This window comes from Mustela lutreola, chromosome 17, assembly GCF_030435805.1.
Source record: "Mustela lutreola isolate mMusLut2 chromosome 17, mMusLut2.pri, whole genome shotgun sequence".
Taxonomy (NCBI): domain Eukaryota; kingdom Metazoa; phylum Chordata; class Mammalia; order Carnivora; family Mustelidae; genus Mustela; species Mustela lutreola.
Genome location: NC_081306.1, coordinates 39208704 through 39228587, shown reverse-complemented (window position 1 = coordinate 39228587; position 19884 = coordinate 39208704). Strand labels below are relative to the sequence as shown.

Here is a 19884-nt window from a genome sequence, read left to right as displayed (position 1 = left end):
GTCCATTTACATTCAGTGTAATTACGTTTTGCTCTGTGTTCACGTCTTCAGTTGACCTCTTTTTGACTGGTTGTTTTTTTTCCCCTGTCTATTCACTTGGTAGTTAGATGCTTTATTCTTTATTCTTTTCATGGCAACCCCAGTGGCATATTTTCTTATCAAAGTCAGATGTTACTTGGCACTTTACTTTCATCTCAGACTATGAAAGAACTTTGGAACATTATATAATTCTAATGTATAATTTCTGTTTGTCCCACCTGTTTTCTTTCTTTTTTTTTTTTTTTAGATTTTATTTATTTAATTGACAGAGAACACAAGTAGGCAGAGAGAGAGAGAGAGAGAGAGAGAAGCAGGCTCTGCACTGAGCAGAGAGCCCGATGCGAGGCTCGATCCCAGGGTCCTGGAATCATGACCTGGGCCGAAGGCAGAGGCTCCAACCCGCTGAGCCACCCAGGCGCCCCTGTCCCACCTGTTTTCATAGGATGTTACAAATCACAGTCAGTGGTAGAATAATTACAGTCTCCATACAAGACATTAATTAGAACTGTGGTACTACCACTGGCTAAGTCAGAAGCTAGGCATCTGGAGAAATATTGGATGAAATGCTTACCCGATTTTTTTTTATTTTTTATTTTTTTATTTTTTGCATTGTTCCTCTTTGCATGATGTTACTGGTATAGTACTGACACTGACCAGAGGAGAACACCTCTGACTGCATCTTGGGACTTTGGGTGGGCAGCTACTGAGGGCTATTCTTAGAGGCGGGCAAAGCCTTTCAAGTTTAGTCACATGTTCATAGTTACTAATCTGCCTCTGTACTAATTCAGTGCTGGTGACTCTAATCCATAGGATACACACATATCCCATCTGCATGTAGTTTCCTTTTGCTTCCATTATATTTTCTCCTCATCACATTTGATATTTGAGAATTGTCAGAAAAAAATAGACCCTTTTTCTAACTACATTTTTGGTCAGGTTTACTTTAATTCATAGCGTGTAACTTTAGGTCCACAGTAGGTTGGCTTCCATCTTGTCATTTTTTGGTCTGATTCCACTTGACATAACATGGAGGAAGTAGTGTGTAACTCAGTCAATGCTCTGTGCTTTCTGGAAATACAGTATTCTGATTATCCATGACTGAATATAAATGGAAATATGTGTGCCTGCACAGTTAGCTCCTGTTCTGTGCTGCTCATGTCCTTGATTACTCTCCATTTGGCTTCTCTAAATTTATACCATGAATTGATGAAGAATTATCTAGTAGAAAGTATATTAATAGTCCAATGACTAATCTATACTTCAAATGAAAACTTTCTATGTGTTCTTATCAGTAATACTCTCTAATTTTATTTAACTGTTTAAAAGTCCATTCTGTTTATTGACTAAATTCATATCTTTATATAGTATTGTCCAAATTTTTGGACATGTTTGTTCATAGCTCCTAAAATTGGAGTGATATCACTGTCAGCTATTTGTATGAATTTTAGGGAAAAACTGATGGTAGACATTGACTTTTAGCAATGTCAAGTTCATGATTTTGAAATATGTATATATTTAAATTACTTTAATATTGCCATTTGAGAATATGTAATTTACTCAGACTGAGTCATATTACTGTACTTACTACGTGTTTCTTCCCAGAATGTTTACTCAGAACCTAAAAGGGAAAAAGGAAATGGTTGATCCAGTACATACAGTGCTATGATTCGAGACCAGCACATTGGTTCCTGTTTGGGTGTGTATTTAGTTCTGCTCCATTAGAATCTGGGCTGTGCTCCACCCTCTCCTTGAAAAAAATTTTTTTCTTCTCAAATGTAATTTATGAAAAATTAGGTTACAGGGCTAGGAGTAAATAAACGTGTGTGATGCCACATTTTAGACATAAAGTAACACTTGCTGTATTTAAGAATAAACTTCTGTAGAGTGAACATAAAGGCTGTTTTCATTTTCTGTTTCAAGATACACTTTTGGCAGCTCCCATAATCACAGTAAAGATGTTTTCTAATCCTTCTTTTGACCAAGGACTGCTGCTGCCATAAAGTCAGCATTTAAATTCCACGAACTGAGGGACAGGAATAACAAGAATAAGGTCAGGTGTTCCCTTCCTGCCCACAGAGTGAATGGGCTGTTTCAGTGAGCCTTTCCACTGAGCTGCCTGAAGGGAGAAAACCGCCCTGGGCGGGAGTGGCCTCAGGGCCTGAGCACCAGGTTCGGCAGTGCTGCCTTTCACCAGAGAGAGGAGAACTGCACTAGCACATGCTTTTGTTTTGGCAACATGCTTCCCAGAGATCCACATGATACAAGGTTGTAGTGATAAAGTTCATGATGGTTTGGGAAGAAAAATGAGTGACTTGAATGTAGCCCGAATCACTGTGATTTAAGCACAGTTATTTTTAAACCTTTTTTTAAGAAGTAGATCTGACTTGCCAAGAATGGAGTGCTTACTTTTCAAGTAATTGAAGTGGGGATTTTGTTGCTGTTGTTGTTCATCTCCAGCCAGGAGTTATTTATAGGGTTTAAAATGGATGTGAAAGTAACTCATACTATTTCAGTATCTGAAATCACTAAATGATAAAATGACGTATTAATATAATTATATTCTTGGTCATGTGAAGGCTTCCTTTATGAAGAACTCTGATTTGTTTAATGTTGAGCTTTAGGAGAACTTAATTATGGGAGAAATGAAGTCGGTGTCATTCAGGATGGAGAGCAGGTATCTTAATACCTTGGTGTGGTAGGGGTGAGTGCTGGGGATGTGTCTGCCCTCACTCTCGGGTTTATCCAGCAGGCTGTTCTGTTAGAGGTTCCTAGAACCTCAGGCTGCTTAGGGACTTATAAGTTATGTACTTATAACCTAATGAGAGTCTCTGTCCCCATCATGCTATGGTTATTTTAAGCAGCGTTGTTCACAGTGGGCTTCATGCTGAGGAGTTGGTTTATCTGGGACACCATGGGGACTGGGGAAATGACCTGGTACAGTTGATTTTGAGGGATCTGTGGCATCCCTGAGGAAGAGGGTCTGGAAGAGAACAATCTGGGAGTCAAGAGAAATGATAAGAGCTCAAGGGGTAAGACCTAAGAGGTCCAAGTGGTGGGTTTGAATGTCCAAGTGGTGGGGGACAGACTAGGGAGCCTCTTTCCCCACCCCTCATGGGACAGATGATTGGGCTCACAGAGACTTCAGAAGCCATTCCCACATACATTCTCTCCCAGGCAGGGAAGGGCTGGCACATTTGTTGCTCAAGGAAGCAGGATGAGTAAAAGGGCGTTATTTCACCCTAGAGGCTGGCGCAAGTGATGACACTCCTGCACAACGGAATGAGTCTTTGTTGTTGAGTGTGACATATGGGTGAAGTGTCAACCCCATGTGACCGGCTGTGAGCTGGCAACCAACAGCTGGGATTGGAGAATATGGGGTGAATTCACTTTTAGACATGTTGAATGTGAGCGTACCTAATGAGACATCCAGGTGGACATGTTCAGGAAGAGGCTGAATTTCTTAGTCTGAAGATGGGGTAGGGGGACGAGACTGGCCATTTGAGAGTCAAGTGTCTTTTTTTTTTTTTTTTAAGATTTTTATTTATTTATTTGACAGAGAGATAGATAGTGAGATAAGGAACACAAGCAGGGGGAGTGGGAGAGGGAGAAACAGGCTTCCTGATGAGCAGGGAGCCCAATATGAGGCTCAATCTCAGGAACCTGGGATCATGACCTGAGTCTAAGGCAGACACTTAACAACTGAGCCACCCAGGCTCCCTGAGAGTCACATGTCTTAACTCTTTCTAAAACGGAGCACCATAGTATCATTTGTGTAAAGGTGATAGCTGAAGTCACAGTCTAATTGGTATTCTTTCTCTTCCCCCGTATCTACCACCGTCTTAATTTTAATTCTTCATTTGGAGCATTTCAGTTTACCCAAGGAATTCCTACCAAACTGTGGGAGGATCTACCCAACACATTTTGTTACGCATATGGTCTGGTGATTGTTCCAAATGATGCTGTTTGAACACATATGGTCTGGTGGTCGTTCCAATATGATACTATTTTTTCCAGTTCTTAGTTATCAGACCCATTTGGTTCCTATAGATAAGTGAACAGGGAGAGGCACTTGTTCACCTTTATCAGAGTTTAGGAGCAGAGATGCATCACATTGCCTCAAACTGCAAGAGATGTACTTTGGAAATCAAGTGGTTGTCTTGCTCCTTTTGGAGTAAAGCTCAATTAGGAATATTCTTCATGTGCCTGTACTTGTTTCAAAGAATTGAGGTAGTCTCTGGAGATATGAGGCAGAGCACTGTCCTTGCTGCATTTTCCCATGGTATTAATATTTTCCAAAATGATATAAGAACTAATATGAGAAAAAATAACCTTTATCTTTTATGCCTGACAGATAATCAGATTACTCTGGGGATTAGATAAAAATAAGTCATTTGTTCCTATAGTTAGTTACTATAATGACCATGATAATCTTGCATAAGAGAATTTAAAAATTAAATCAGATAAATAGATTCAGCTTAGGGAATGAGAAAATATAGAAAGCATGATATGAATTTGAAGACAAAGTTGACATTCTTTGGATGAACAGTGTTGTAGAGTAAGTTTGCTAGGTCCTGGGGTCCCTCTGGCATCAGCCCAACCATGGTCATGCAGTCGGTGTTTCTGACATGCCAGGGCCTGATGCTTCCAGGCACCGGAGGACAGCAGTAGATTATGGCTTCATTCCATTATTTTACTTTGTTTAATATCTTTACAAAAGCCACACAGTGACTTTTCCCCTTAACATCTGGTTTTCTTCACAGGCCATGTTCTCATAGAGATTTCAAGTACCCACAAGAAACTCAATGAGAGTCTTGATGAAAATGTATGTAAACTACTTATAAAATAAAATATATTTAATTTCTAAATTTTATGTTGCTTAATGTCTCAAATCTGGTGTGACTTTTTAATTGCTTTTGTTAACAGTTCAGAAAATTCCATAAAGAAATTATACATGAGCTGGAGAAGAAGATAGAACTTGATGTAAAATACATGAATGTGAGTACATGGTTTTCTCCACCTCCATGTTTGGAGATGGGTATGGATCATGGGGGCCTGGCGTTCTGGGAGGCTGGGCCACGTGATCTCTGAGCCGGAGGAGAACTTTCTCTCACTGTTTATTCAGCAGCAGAAAACATGGACAGAGCTTAGTGTTGAGTATATACACAGAAGGCATGAAACTGACAAGGCCCCTTGGAGCTGGGTGCCCTCTTTGCTTTAACACTTGGGATCTTTATTAAAAAGCAGAGAGGGGGAAAAAAAAAGCAGAGAGGAAAATATTGCAAGGAATCCTCCTGCTTCTAGAAAGCATTGTTTTCAAAGAACACAGGTATAGTGACAACATCTGCATCTGTATTAGTGTAGCTGCAGCTGTTGCTTTCACAAACCAGCACTTCAGGATGTGGGATGTGGGTGGGAGAACACCACATAGGGCTCCCCGGAGCTCCCAGGTCCATTCAGCAGAGACTGCTCCTGTGTGGGGTCCCTTGCCTGTCACCAGGTATTGATGACTCCAGCTGTTTTCTCCTTCTGCCTGACCCTCCAGCCCTGTCACATGGCTCTTTCCATCTCTCTTACCTGCTATTGAATAGCTGCTTTCTTTGCCATTCAGAGTGCCCTTCTCACCAAGACCCCCGTGTAGCAGTAAGCGGCGTAGTCACCCCACTGCCCCGTGTGCCTGTGCTTTGTGTACTCTGGAGGAAGGTGGCAGGACAGTCGACAGCGGCTGAGGGGGATGTAATGGCAAGCATTTTCCATACATTATCAGATTTTTATCCCTACATGTACATACCATAATGTAGCCATTCTTATCCTCACTGTACAGATTAAAGGGAAAACATGAACTTAGAGAAATAAGTAGTTGCTGAGATCACACAGGAAGTGAAGGATTTCACCAGAATTCTAACCCAGGTCTGTGAAGCTCCAGAAACACCTTGCTACACAGCACCCACAATAATCTGAAGTGCTTGCACTTGTTCATTCTGTTTTTTAAAATTGTAAATCATAAAACAGAAGCATGTGACTTAATATTGTTTTTTAATTCACCAAAGCACGTAACGTTGTTTCCTAAAAAATGTGAGAAAACAAGGAATAAAAGAAAAGACGTTCTTTTCTTCTAAGCGCTCCCTTGGGGTCATTCGTCCCTTGTATGAACAGGGGACTCAGGTCAGACAAAGCTACATGCTGAAGGGAGGGAGCGGTATGAGGTGAGGGTGTGCAGGGCGACGCCCAGTGGAAATGTCAGCCGCTGTACCTGCCCAGCAGCTGGGGTGGTGCCGCACTCAAATCAGCACAACTTTAACTTACAGGCAACTCTCAAAAGATACCAAACGGAACACAGGAATAAATTAGACTCTCTGGAGAAATCTCAAGCAGAGTTGAAGAAGCTCAGAAGGAAAAGTCAAGGAGGACGAAACGCGCTCAAATACGAACACAAAGAAATTGAGGTGAACTCTAAAGCACTATTTGATTTTGTTGACAATTTGTACAATTTACAGGGATGCTTGCTTAGCTCAGTCGGCTTATATTTCATCCACTCACGGCTGTGCTGCTATTGAAGTTAAAAACGAGCATATTTTACTTGGTTTGAGCTGAAGGCTACAGAGTTTTCCAGGGTTAATAATTAGCCTCCTAAAAACATTGGCATTTTCTCCTGATTTGGGGTTGGTGGGGGGAGGTGTTGGTAAGAGATGTGCCGTGATTAGCATTACTCTCCCCATGTTACAGATGAAGAAAATGGGGCTTAGGCCAAGTTGTTACTTAGAACTAGGGTTTAAATTTGAACTTTCTGGTTTCAAAGCCCTTGATTTTCCAATAGAACATAATCTTATCCCTGAAGTATGAAGTAATATTTTGTGCAGATTGCCCAGCGCAGAATGTAAGGCCTTTGGCAACGTCCTTCCACACACGAGTCAGGGATCTTAATGAGAATGGTGATACCTGCTCAGCTCAGGTTACAACTTTGTTATTTTATCTCATGTTTATCTGCATTTAGTGTTTACTCCATTTCAAAATAAACTAAGTATAAAGATGGCACAAGATAAATGTCTGGCTGTTCAGCTATTTGATTCCTCATGACATACTTGTATAATTATTATTTATTTTCCTAGTATGTAGAAACCGTTACGTCTCGCCAGAGTGAAATCCAGAAATTTATTGCAGATGGTTGCAAAGAAGCTCTACTTGAAGAGAAAAGGCGCTTCTGCTTTCTGGTAGACAAACACTGTAGCTTTGCAAACCACTTACATTATTATCATTTACAGGTGGGTTTGTGACAGCAAGTTTTGTTGCATTATTAATAATTTAATTTCATATTCAAACGCCCTTGGAATGCTTCACTTTCCACGTGTCTCAATGTAAAGCAGTGGGCCTAGTTTGCCGATGAGAAGATATGCCAAAAAAATACCTCTTGGCCCATGTGGATATGTAAACTTTCAGAAATGTGGATGAAATGATTAAATATTGCTTATAAGATTAATTTAGTAGTACGTATTTAGAATCTTTCATAAAATAATGCTTAATAATCAAGAGTTAGTACTTTTTTTCTTTTCTCACCTACGAGTCAGCTTTTCTCAGACTCTTTCGAATGCATCCTCAGCTCAGTGTCTTCACCAGAGCCATGGGATGAGTCCCAGGGGCCCCAGGCCCACCCCACCTGGGTAGTTTTGAGTGTTTGCCTTGGGAGTCCATGCACAGAGGTGTCCCTGGAAGTTCTGTCTCAGCTGCAGACCCACTAACAGCATCAAGACAGTTGTGGTTCCTTTTTCATTCCTCTTCAAGGTGTTTCCTCGTGATCTCATCACCTGTGGAACTGGCTTTACTGCCCTCCTTCCAGCACACATGGTTGTGAGGTTTTACCCCCAGGAATCATTACAAGATATATGTTACTTTCCTTTCCTTTTTTTTTATTATAAATTTTATTGGCATCTAAAACTAGCATTGAGTGGAGTCAAATATTCATTGTTATTTATAATAATTTAGGGAGTACTCCATGGTAGAAGCTTCCTAAGAGCTTGAAAATAAGGCAGCTTCCTCTTTTTCAGGGGAAAAAAACTTGGCCTTGTGTGTACCCATCGGTCATCTGTTACACATTCCATAACGTTTTGCAACTTTAAGGACCATTCATCTACCAAATCTAAAGCCCTAAGATCTAACATTGTTACAGGAAAGGAAAGAATTGCGGTATTGGACAGTCACTTTGTACTCATTTCACCAGTGTCCGTTTCCATGGTGAGGGTGTCCTGCTGGACAGGGTCATAAGTTAAGTGACCCTGAAGCTCTTCCTGTGGCCTAGCCCTGCCAGTGATGGGTGCTAACTCTGTCGCAAGGCAACCTGGCCTATTTGCAGAGAGCTCTAGTTGGTGGCAGATGCTTATGCTTAACTTTGGATTCCAGTTATGCTTTTTAGCAACAAAGTCCACTTCTTTTCTCCACTGGAAGAGTCTTCACCTCTCTGAAATCCACTTCTGTGCCTTCCCTTTCTGGCTCCAGCATCCTAGTCCTTTTAGTGGCTCTTTGAACAAAGCAGGCCCAAGCAATCAGCGTGTCAGGGCTACAGTCCGAGGCCATCGGTGGTTTGGAGTGAGGGTTTTGCCCTCTCTTGGGAGTGGGAGGAAGAAAACACTGATCAGCAGCTCTGGGGCCACTCGGGAAACAGTGGGGCTTAGTAAGATTGTTCAACCCTTCCATTTTCCTGTTTGAGCTCATTCTGTGTCAGTCTCCAGCTCTGCCTTCACTCCAAGGGAGAGGGCAGCTCGTGTAGAATGGGGGCCCACAGCTCTCGCAGCAAATAACACGGGACGAAAGCTCATAGATGATTAAGTGCTCCCTGAATTTGACACAGAGCTCTTGACACTTCTGGTGGCAAGCCCGTAAAACATAATCACTAATATTTGACGTGACTTTTCTCAGCTCCTTGAACAGTACACATTTGTGTTTTGTTATGTTTCCCTCTGATTCATAGTCTGCAGAATTACTCAATTCCAAGCTGCCCCGGTGGCAGGAAACCTGTGGTGACGCTACCAAAGTGCCTGAGAAGATCATGAATATGATCGAGGAAATAAGGACCCCAAGCTCGACCCCTGTGTCCGGGACGCCCCAGCCCTCGCCGATGATCGAGAGAAGCAGCATGGTAGGGATGGGTTCTCTCCGAGATTTCAGTTATGTGTTTACTGATAGGACTAGGGCCAAATGTGCACGAAGGATGAAGGCCTTCAGTGGTGGCATCACAGGCCTTCCCTCTTCCAGGGCCTCCCTTGTCTCACTCCGATCCCCTTACCTTCAGATTTGACATTAGCTGTGCAGTGCTCAGCACTGCGTCGTGCTGTGTCCAACTCTATTATCCTTGTTTTGGAGATGTTATTGTTACTGCTTTTAATTGTAAGGATTCTAACTTCATAAGTTTATCTCCAGTGAAGGAGGCATAGGTGTCTTAGAAAATAATTAGCAAAAGTCTGGTGCCATTCATCACAACATAAGGCACTTCAGAAAAAAGTAGCCACCAAAGTATGCAAGGTAATGAAATCAAACATTGTAGTTTGCCGCTCCTTGCACCTTGGCTTTATTACTTTTTGCAGACATGGAAATTTGGATCCTGTGCATAGTTTATACACATGGGTCCACCCTAACCTCTGAAATGAAAGCACAGATGCTAAAGGCTAGTTGACAACCTACAGAATAGATCCATAACCGCATGGGGAATAAGAGAAGGGGCTGTCAGTGGGCCAGAAACACTGAAGGAGTATCAAAGAGAGAAAGGCAAGATCCGTGTGTGGAGAATCAAGAGAAAAGAAAATCTCAGCCCTGAGCACCTGCAGGGCAAGACTGCAGCAGAGGGCAGAGCAGTGAGCTCAGAGCGGAGAGGGCGGAGAATGGTATGTCGTGTTCCTGTATGTGGTGGGTTCTAGACGATTCACATCCTCTAAGCTGGTCCGTTTCTTCCTCCTGTCCCAACCAGTAGGCAACAGGGGCTTTTGTCCACTGGCTGAAACTGTGTTTCTGCAGAAGAGGCCGGGCACCTTCCTGGCTGTGTCTTCTCTGTCCCCACCCACCTCACTGCGGGTAGTCTGCGATAACGAAAGTAGGCGATGCACAGACTAAGATAAATAGGCAAAAGAATAGGCAATGCTGCGCAATACAGAGATGGACGGATCATCAGGAATCCCTGAACAAGTGAGGAAAACCAATATCATGAAAAGACACACTGAAAGAAGAAACGGGAATAACCAATATTGGAGGCAACAGAGGCAGTAGGGCAGAGGAGAAATCTTAAAGAAATGAAAAGATACTATGTCCCCAGAGGAGAATCAGCTAAGTTAAAAATGCATTATTATTCACAATTGAAATGTCTGGGATTTGCTCCAGCATATTCCAGGCACAAGGGAAGATGGGTGTAGCATATACGAAACAATATTGGCCATGAATTCTTAATTGTTGGAGCTGGGTGTTGGGTACAGGGAGATTTATTGTGCTGTTCTTTCTCCTTTATACATGCTTGAAATTTTTCTAAAATAGCTTTTTAAAATTTTTCTCCCCCCACCCCAACAAAGAACATAAACAAGAAAACCTCCACACCAATGGACGGGCTCATTAATGGAATGGAACTGCTTGGGAAATTAATCCAAAGAGCTCTCCCAAAACACAGAACAAAAACGGAGAGAGGATGTAAACATAACATTAGACAGACTGGAGATACCCAGTTGCCTTCTCACAATCATCTCCAGATGTCTAATGGGGATCTCAAACTCAACTTAAAAAGCAGATGACTAGGGCGCCTGGGTAGCTCAGTGGGTTAAGCCGCTGCCTTCGGCTCAGGTCATGATCTCAGGGTCCTGGGATCGAGTCCCGCATCGGGCTCTCTGCTCAGCAGGGAGCCTGCTTCCTCCTCTCTCTCTCTGCCTGCCTCTCTGCCTACTTGTAATCTCTCTCTGTCAAATAAATAAATAAATAAAATTTAAAAAAAAAAAAAAAAAAAAAAAAAAAAGCAGATGACTAAAAGCAGATGACTGATTTTCTTACTCTAAACAGTCTCCTCTGGTCTTCCCCATCCAGAAGATGGCAGCTCCATCCTTCCATAGCTTGGGCACAAATGTGGACTCTCTCCCTCTCCCCCCCTCTCTGCCTCCTCCCCCCACCCCACAGCCAACCCCTGGGCACGTCCCCTTATTTCCACCTTCCCAGCATATCCAAGTCCAGCCACTTCTCACCCCTCCACTGCCCTGACTGTGGTCCCTGCAGAGAATACTGTAGTTGACTCTGCCTAGTCTTTAACACAGCAGCCACAGTGAGCCTGGACAAATGGGAAAAAACTAAACCTTGAGAGATTGTGGTCAAGTTGCCAAAGGGGATAGAGAGAAATTTCTAAAAACTTCCAGAGAGGGGGAAAAATAGATAACTTAGAAAAGAGAATGCCACTGGTACCAGATTTCTTTTTATCAAAACAAGATGTTAGAAATGAATGGAGCAATGCACTCAAAATTCCTTGGAAAAGTTATTTTAAGCATAGAATCCTAGGACACCTGGTGGCTCAGTTGGTTAAGTATCTGCCATCAGCTCAGGTCATGATCACAGGATCTAGGGTGCTACTTGACAAGGAGTCTGCTTATCTCTCTGCTCCTCCTCCCACTCATTCTCTCAATCTCTCTTTCTCAAATAAATAAATAAAATCTTCTTTAAAAGATAAATGTAGAGGGACGCCTGGGTGGCTCAGTTGGTTGGACGACTGCCTTCGGCTCAGGTCATGATCCTGGAATCCCGGGATCGAGTCCCGTATCGGGCTCCCAGCTCCATGGGGAGTCTGCTTCTCTCTCTGACCTTCTCCTCGTTCATGCTCTCTCTCACTGTCTCTCTCTCAAGTAAATAAATAAAATCTTTTTAAAAAATAAATAAATAAATAGATGTAGAATGCTATAGCTAAGAAGTACCTAAGAGGGAAACCTAAAATCCATAGAGACAGAAAGTAAATTAGTGATTGCTAGGAGGTGGTAGGAAATCGGGGAAAGGGGGAGTAATTGCCTTTAAAAAAAAGAAGGCAAAAATGAAAAAAAGAATGTGATATGCTTGAAATAATAATTCAGAATGGGGCATTGCCATCCAACCCAGAGAACTTTGGGAAGAAAGTAGAATTTAAAGCATGTTAAAATAGTCCTGGGAATCTCTATAATTCCGTCGCTGTGTTAACACTAATATTAAACTAATGAGGAATTTTTCACAGGTTGGGAAAGATTATGACACTCTTTCGAAATATTCGCCAAAAGTGCCCCCAGCTCCTTCAGCCAGAGCATATACTAGTCCTTTGATCGATATGTTTAATAACCCAGCAACAGTTGGACAGAATTCAGAAAAGATAAAGAATTCAACAGGTAAGATATTTATTTTGATTTCTTTTAAAATACCTTTTTAGGGGTGCCTGAGTAGCGCACGCAGTTGGGCATCTGACTCTTGGTTTTGGGTCGTGATCTTGGGGTCGTGGGATTGAGCCCCCAGTCATTCTCTGGGCTCAGTGGGAAGTTGGCTTGAGATTCTTTCCCTCTGCCCCTCCCTCTGTTTGCATCCCCCTGTCCCAAATAAAGTCTATAAAATCAGCTTGGTAAAAATAAATAAAGCACCTTTTTAAATTTTTTAATATTTTGGATAAGTGTTACCCTGAGGTAGAGGTAAATAAACATATGTGGTAGCACACATTTAACATTGCCTTGTTGAAAAAAAAAATTTTTTTTAAGATTTTATTTATTTATTTGACAGACAGAGATCACAAGTAGGCAGAGAAGCAGGCAGAGAGGGGTAGGTGGGGGAAGCAGGCCCCCTGCTGAGCAGAGAGCCCGATGTGGGACTCGATCCCAGGACCCTGAGATCATGATCTGAGCTACCCAGCCCCCCCCCCCCAATTTTTTTTTTTTCTTGAAGATTTTGTTTATTTGAGAGGGCACGAGCAGGGAGGAGGGGCAGAGGGAGAGGGAGCCTGATCGGGGCTCAATCCCAGGACCCCAGGATCATGACCTGAGCTAAAGGCAGAAGGTTAACCAACTAAGCCACCCAGGCACCTCTGCCTTATTGAAACTTATACTTCAAAGTAAATAAAGGTCTGAGTTTATTATAAAACCATAAGACATTTTATAAGGACACATTTCTTTGACAAATTCTAATTCCATGTACTGACTGATGTTTATAGGAAGGAAACTTACTATGGAAAGGTGTTAATTTTAAAATGGGATATAATGTGCAAAGAACCTCATATCATGTGCCATATTTGTTGGCAGTTGTAATGAAATTTCTTTTTCAATAAAACAAACTATAAAAGTTCACGTGACAAAATTATGGTTATTCATCTTACCACTAAGCTTAGTATTTTTTATCATGTCTAACAGAGAACTTCGTGCTTTCTGCACACTTAAGTTCTGACTGCTTAAGTTTCTTAACTCTGTTGATGCTTTTTCAATAAATCAGGATAAGTTACTGTTTGCAGAGATTTCAGAGCTTTGCTTAGGCTCCGCTCTGTGTAGACAGAGTCTGGCACCCAGAGACCCCTCTCCGTGTGGGGTATCTCACGGGACCCTAAGGCATGAAAGTCATGGCGATCAAACCAGATGGAGCCACGTGCTAGAGAGAGCACAAAGACTGCAGCATTTGCAGCTGCTGAGTGAAATCAGAGAGAAGAGTTTCAGGAGAGCAATTCTGTTTCTTTGGAGTGGTCAGTATCAGCTGGTGCCGGAACTGAGACCCAAAGGTACAGCAAGGCACTCTTCACATGGTGCAGTGACTGTGGAGTCAGGCCACCCACACCCCATGCTGGCCTGCTAGCTGGGATCCCGGTGAGTCACTGCGGACGGTGACCGATAGCCACGCCTTCCTTCAGAAGCCGTGAAGCATTGAGAGCGTGGCCTGGCACTTAGGGAGGGTTCCATAAACGTGCTGGTCCCTGCTGCATTTGCAGGTGAGATGTTGAGCAGTTGCACAGCGAGAACATCTGCATCTCCAGTCTCCTCTTGTTCTTAGTGGGATTTGCATTGATGCCCTACGCTGCCTTGGGGTTCGTGTTGGGAGAGAGTAGGGCGAGGAAAGCATCAGACCCTCTAGCGATGCGTCATTTTGCCTCTGATTAAATCAGAGTGCAGGTGAGGCTTGGCACGCACTGAGTCCTCTCCACCTGGAAAAGAGCATTTAGCCCCAAGGGTCCTCCTCGGTGGGAGACCTCAGGCTGTGGTTCTGCCTCAGTTCCTTGTGGTCCCTGTCCATCCAGGCAGAGTTCAAGGTGTGGAAATACAGCACACGCGGAGCAGCAGCAGGAGTGCTGGCAGGCGAGAGTGGGTGGCTTTTCTGGGGTTGGTTTGTTGGAACTTGTTATCAGTCCTTGAAAGGTGACCACTGCTGTGTGCATTTTCACCAGATTCTTCAGATGATCCCAGTTTACAGCGATCAGTTTCTGTTGCAACTGGACTGAACATGATGAAGAAGCAGAAAGTAAAAACCATTTTTCCGCACACCGCCGGCTCCAACCAGACCCTGCTCAGCTTCGCCCAGGGAGACATCCTCACGCTGCTTGTCCCAGAGGAGAAGGACGGCTGGCTTTATGGAGAGCACGACACCACCAAAGTGTAAGTCTCAGGACAGATGCTGTCCCCACGGTGGTCAGGGCTGCCCAGGGCTTCAGAGAGCTGTCATACCTCCTTTCAGTGGCAACTTGTCTTTGTGGTCACAGGAGCATTTTTACCAAAGTTAAGTTCATGGTTTAGTTATGCTTCTGGTTTACTTCATTGCAGTTACTCTGGCCCAGGCTATTTTCTATATGTGTTTGTGTGTCTGTGCATATATAGATGAATTTGATACTTGAACAGGTCATATGAAGTCAACTCTGAAAGTAGTTTAAATAATTCTTGTTTAAAAAAAAAAACAAAACTTCGGATTTCTCAAGGATAATCTGCACATCAGGTGGATTTTGTTAAGATTTAGCTCATAAATAGTTTAAATGCCAGCATCGTCATTTCAGCCATGAGTATGTGCATAGGCCTTACTATAAGCTGGTTAAATTGGTTTTCTGGGTAGCTTATTCAGCTATTAAATAAATGTGGAAAAAGGCCAAAAAAAGTAATCCAAATGAAACTAATGCTGTATATAAAATGCACATTGTGTGATGTGGTGAAAATGGACTGGTCTGCCCCTGAGCTATGTCTGAGCTGTTCTGTACCCTGCTTATCCTTCACTTGTCAGCTGCTGACCCCACAATCAGGCCTTTTTTTCCTACTTCCTCACCTGTAGGAGGGGCTGGTTCCCAGCATCCTACACAAAGTTGCTGGAAGAAGATGCAGAGGAGGCCCTGAGCGTGCCCACACCAAGGTAGGACCTGACTGTGGCTCCTGTTTCCCAGTGACAAAAAACTCACCTTTGATCTCGTGTTTCTGGGCATATCAGAATTCTATCTAGACTGTGTAGTAGCCCCACAGGGAGACCTCCAGTCGTGTAGGAGAGTACAAAAGGAGGACTGTTACCCCACACAGCTCTTCCCTTGGTGGTTTCTGCTGTGGGGACATGCTCCCAGACTCTGCTCCTCACCCTCCTGTTAGCCCTCTGGAAGCACCCACTGCCTCCCCACCCCCCACCCCCCACCAACTCACTAAATCCAAGGTGAGCGTCATCGCCATTACTGCTTAGGAAGTGCCAAATTGCCTTACACTGATTAGCTTGTTTAATTCTTAAAACAACCTTATGAGGTAGGTCCCCACTTTAAAATTGAGGACACTGAGGCACAGAAAGGTGGAGCCAAGGCTGGAACCCAGGAAGGTCTTTTCCACGCCTAGCTCTGAATATTTGTATGTGTGTCAGCTGCTGTAGTTGGTTCCCCTGTGGGTCCTCAGAAGTGACACATCCAGGGCACCTGGGTGGCTCAGTCGGTTAAGGGTCTAGTTCTTGATTTCAGCTGAGGTCACGATCTCAGGGTCATGAGATCCAGTCCCAAGTCGGGCTCCCTGCAGGGCATGGCGTCTGCTTAGGGGTCTCTCTCTCTCTTTCTCACACTCTCTCTCCCCCTCCCCCTCCCCCCTCTACCCTTCCTGCCACAAGAAGGAAAGAAAGAGATGACACTTCCACACTGCACTTCTCATCTTTACCCTGAACTGCCCCGTCCTCAGTGTTTCCCATCTCAAAGAAACCCTCTAACCCAGCCAGCTGTCCCTGCAGACCTTTGAGCACCACACTGGATGCCCCCTCCAAGTCCTGCTGTGTGTCATCTGTGTGTCCTCATCCATGGCAGAACAGCCCACCTGCCACCAGGCCACGGAGTGAAAACTGCATTTTGTATTCATGATGTTAAAATGCTGAGGGTTTTTGGGGGGGGGCTTTTGTTTTGTTTTTCAAATCTGAAATGCTCAATGTTTTGCTAAGACTTTTGCTATAGTCTTCATTTTCTTACTGATCTTAAACTAATCAAGAGCCAGTTCTTAATTCAGTTTTTTCGAGCGTACATTTATAAACCAGTAAAAACTTCACGGAATTTTTCATGTAGCAAACTGTGTGCGACACGCAGGCCTCGTCCTCCCCTGTCTCACGCCCTGTTTGATGGTTCATCTACTGTAGTTCTGGCCCTGGGATATCTAGGGTGTTTGAGATTCAGGTGGCAGGATCTTCTGTAACTTGTATTCTCTGCTCGTCGGTCGGTAGCCCGGCCCCGGTGAGAAGCATCAGCACCGTGAACCTGTCTGAGAAGAGCCGCGTCGTCATCCCCCCACCGGATTACCTCGAATGTTTGTCCTTGGGAGCGGCTGCAGATAAGAGAGCAGATGGTTCCACAAGTATCTCTACCTTTAAAGCACCGGTGTCCAAGCCAGAAGCCACATCTCCTGTGAGTGAAGCTGCGGGGTAACATGCCGTGTACCCCGACCGTGAACGGCGGTGGTGTCCCTGGGGGGGGGGGGGCGGCACTGTCCCCGTCTCTTCACTCCCACCCTCTCGCGGCCGCTCAGCTTCTGGACTTCAGTCCTGGTGTTTGTATTTTATCTGTAAATGTAGCTCCTCCGATGGTAGCAGCTGTTCCCTCCGCGCCTTTGGTCCCAGCGGCAGTCTGTCAGTCTCCTCACCGCTTTTTCTGTATTTTCTTCAATTTTCATACTATTTCCTGAAGGAAGAGTTTAGGTTAAAAGTGGTAACTTTATCTTTGCTGTCTTCAGAAAGTGCTTACTTTGTACCAGGTACACTCTCTGTAACCCTAAATAACCGCGTAAGAAAGACCGTAGGGGCCGAGGGCTCCCAGAGTCCCTTCATTCCTGTGGCACCTGGTCTGCTGAGCACAGGTCCCTGGTGTTGGCTTTCAAGGTATAGAGATATACAGGACCCGTTTGGGGCTCTTTGGGAACTTACTGTCTAGTGGCGGGAAGCAGACAAGGAGAAATAACAGTTACCGGAGATGGAAGCTGGGCAGAGAATTAAAACGAGGTGAGAGGACAGCGGGTTGGGGTGACAGCTCACAGGGATGGCACCGGTGTGCGTGCAGGCGCTTATGAAGGGGAGCAGCATTTGGGGGGGGTGGCGTGGAGCTGGACCGTGAGGAGAGACAGGCCTTGGTCGCTGGCATCCCAGGCAAGAGAGTGTTAGCCGGGTGACGTCCCACAGGGCCCGCACGGCCCAGGGCAGCGCTCCCCGCGTTTCCTTGTTGATCCGGGCAGCCCACGACTGTGTCTGCACCCCTGAGGAGGGGACATTGGAACTGAGACCTGAATGGCGAGGAGTCCATCATGTAGGGGCCAAAGGGGGAGATTCCCTGACGCAAGGAGCAGAGGAGGGCACATATTGGCCCGCTCCCAGATTCCGAGACGACGGAGAATTGAGAACGGGGGGGTCCGTGTTCTCATTTTTTTCCCAGGATAGATTGTGCTGTCAGGAGGGGAAGGATGGAGAGGCCAGTGACCCGGAGGGTGAGAGAGCACACACGGTGCCCGGGGCTGCACGGCGGCCGCCCCGGAGCCTGCCTCACCTGTGCTTTTGGCAGCTTCCTCCCAGAAATAACCGTGGGTTCTGTTGGCAGTCCACAGGCAGTTTGTTGGTGCATTGATACCAGCTACTCTTTTCTTTTATGGCCATTGTTTGGTCCTTTCTGTTGTGCAGGGAGAGGCATCTCCCTGCTTCTCATGGGATACATGGCTCCACAGCTCTGCCCCATCGTCAGTACTACTGGAGGCCTTTGTTCAGCTGGGACCGGTGCATGGGTGCAGTCTCTGGAAACACACAGGGAATGGGAACTCGTAAAATATGCCTTGCAATTCGTTGTGAGCCTTCAGGTGTTTTGGAATATGCCTGCCTCATCATAAACTGCAGTGGTGCGTTCTGACCCGGGAAATGCAAGGTTTCTCTGTCTCACTCAAAAATGTCTTTGGCTCAGGGTGCCTGGGTGACTCAGTAAGTCAGGTGTCAGCCTTCAGCTCAGGTCCTGATCCCGGGGTCCTGGGATCGAGCCCCGTGTAGGGCTCTGCACTCTACAGAGAATCTGCTCCTCCCTCTTCCTCTCCCTCTGTGATCTCTCAACCTCTTTGGCTTCTCAGATAAGCACACTATATGATACATTGTTTGTTCCTTTATCGTTCCAAGTTATTCCAGATACGTAACAATTATTTTCAAAAGAATAACACACAGCTGTTGAAAATGGAGCTTTTCCATTCTGTTATCATGGAAGAGAAATTGCTTGGATGGACAAAGATATCAAATGTCCTAGAACATTTTAAAACGATATTCAGACTCTTTGGAACTGATCTTAAGACATTTTTTTTTTTTTTTTTTTTAAAGATTTTATTTATTTATTTGACAGAGAGAAATCACAAGTAGATGGAGAGGCAGGCAGAGAGAGAGAGTGGGAAGCAGGCTCCCTGCTGAGCAGAGAGCCCCATGCGGGACTCGATCCCAGGACCCCGAGATCATGACCTGAGCCAAAGGCAGCGGCTTAACCCACTGAGCCACCCAGGCGCCCCTTAAGACATTTTTAAAAGGCAAAAATTCCTTTTGCTGGGACGGGGGGGAAAAAAACCCTTAAAACTGCATGTCTCACAGCTCAGGATCCAGGAATACGAGGTACTGCATTCTGGGGTGACCTGTCTATAGTGCCTTCTCCTGTTTTTGTTTGATTTCCAGCTTTTTTTTTTTTAGGAAAAAATTCAAATATAATAAAAAGTGGAAATAATAATCTAATGTTTCTCACCCCCAACTTTCACAATTATCAACTCATTTACTAGCCTTTTTTTTTTTAAGATTTACTTGAGAGAGCACATATGTGTGTGCATACAATCAGGGCAGGGGCAGAGGGAGAGGGAAGAGGACCCCCAGCAGACTCCAAGTTGAGCACGGAGCCTGAGGTGGGGCTTGATCCCACAACCCATGAGATCATGGTCTGAGCTGAAACCAAGAGCTGGATGCCGGACTGTGCCACCCAGGTGTTCCCCAAGTCTTTTTTCATCTTGCCCCTGGCTGCACCCAGATCAATTTGATGCTAATTCCATACTTTGTTAGTTCATGTCTAAACACCTTAAATATAATAATAGCTTTTAGTTTTACATGACCAAAATACCAATTATTGTATCTTTAGAAATTGGCAGTAATTCCTCGGTATCATCAATCAGTCACTTCAAATTTCTGATTATCTTATTAAAAATTGAACAGTATTGTTCGCGTCTGGATCTAGGCCAGCTCCATACATTGCAGTTGGTCACTGAGTCTCATGACCAGTGTTTTTTATCTACGGCCTCCCCTTCTCTTTTTCCTCCTAACTGATCTGGCAGAACCAGATTGTTGGTCCTGGAGGGTGGCCCCAGGCTGGATTTCGCTAAATGCATCCACCTGGGGTCCTTAAGCACATTCCCCTTTCTCCTGTGTCCT

The 19884-nt window shown here is 44.5% G+C and overlaps 1 protein-coding gene and 1 long non-coding RNA gene across 2 annotated transcripts in view; one reads left to right on the top strand and one right to left on the bottom strand.

The window, feature by feature from the left end:
* Positions 1-19884, top strand: part of BAIAP2L1 (BAR/IMD domain containing adaptor protein 2 like 1) — a 91954-nt gene that overhangs the window by 64402 nt on the left and 7668 nt on the right. Inside the window, exons 4-12 of the mRNA XM_059155423.1 lie at positions 4800-4861; positions 4963-5034; positions 6345-6482; positions 7146-7298; positions 8999-9166; positions 12248-12395; positions 14420-14627; positions 15289-15366; positions 16687-16867. Coding sequence (XP_059011406.1) covers positions 4800-4861; positions 4963-5034; positions 6345-6482; positions 7146-7298; positions 8999-9166; positions 12248-12395; positions 14420-14627; positions 15289-15366; positions 16687-16867 — 1208 coding nt within the window. The remainder of the gene's footprint in view (positions 1-4799; positions 4862-4962; positions 5035-6344; positions 6483-7145; positions 7299-8998; positions 9167-12247; positions 12396-14419; positions 14628-15288; positions 15367-16686; positions 16868-19884) is intronic.
* On the bottom strand, positions 12388-18752 carry LOC131819972 (uncharacterized). The gene is made up of 2 exons (XR_009349429.1): positions 17996-18752; positions 12388-17140 (listed from the first exon to the last, which is right to left on the bottom strand). It is a non-coding gene; the product is annotated as an uncharacterized LOC131819972 (long non-coding RNA).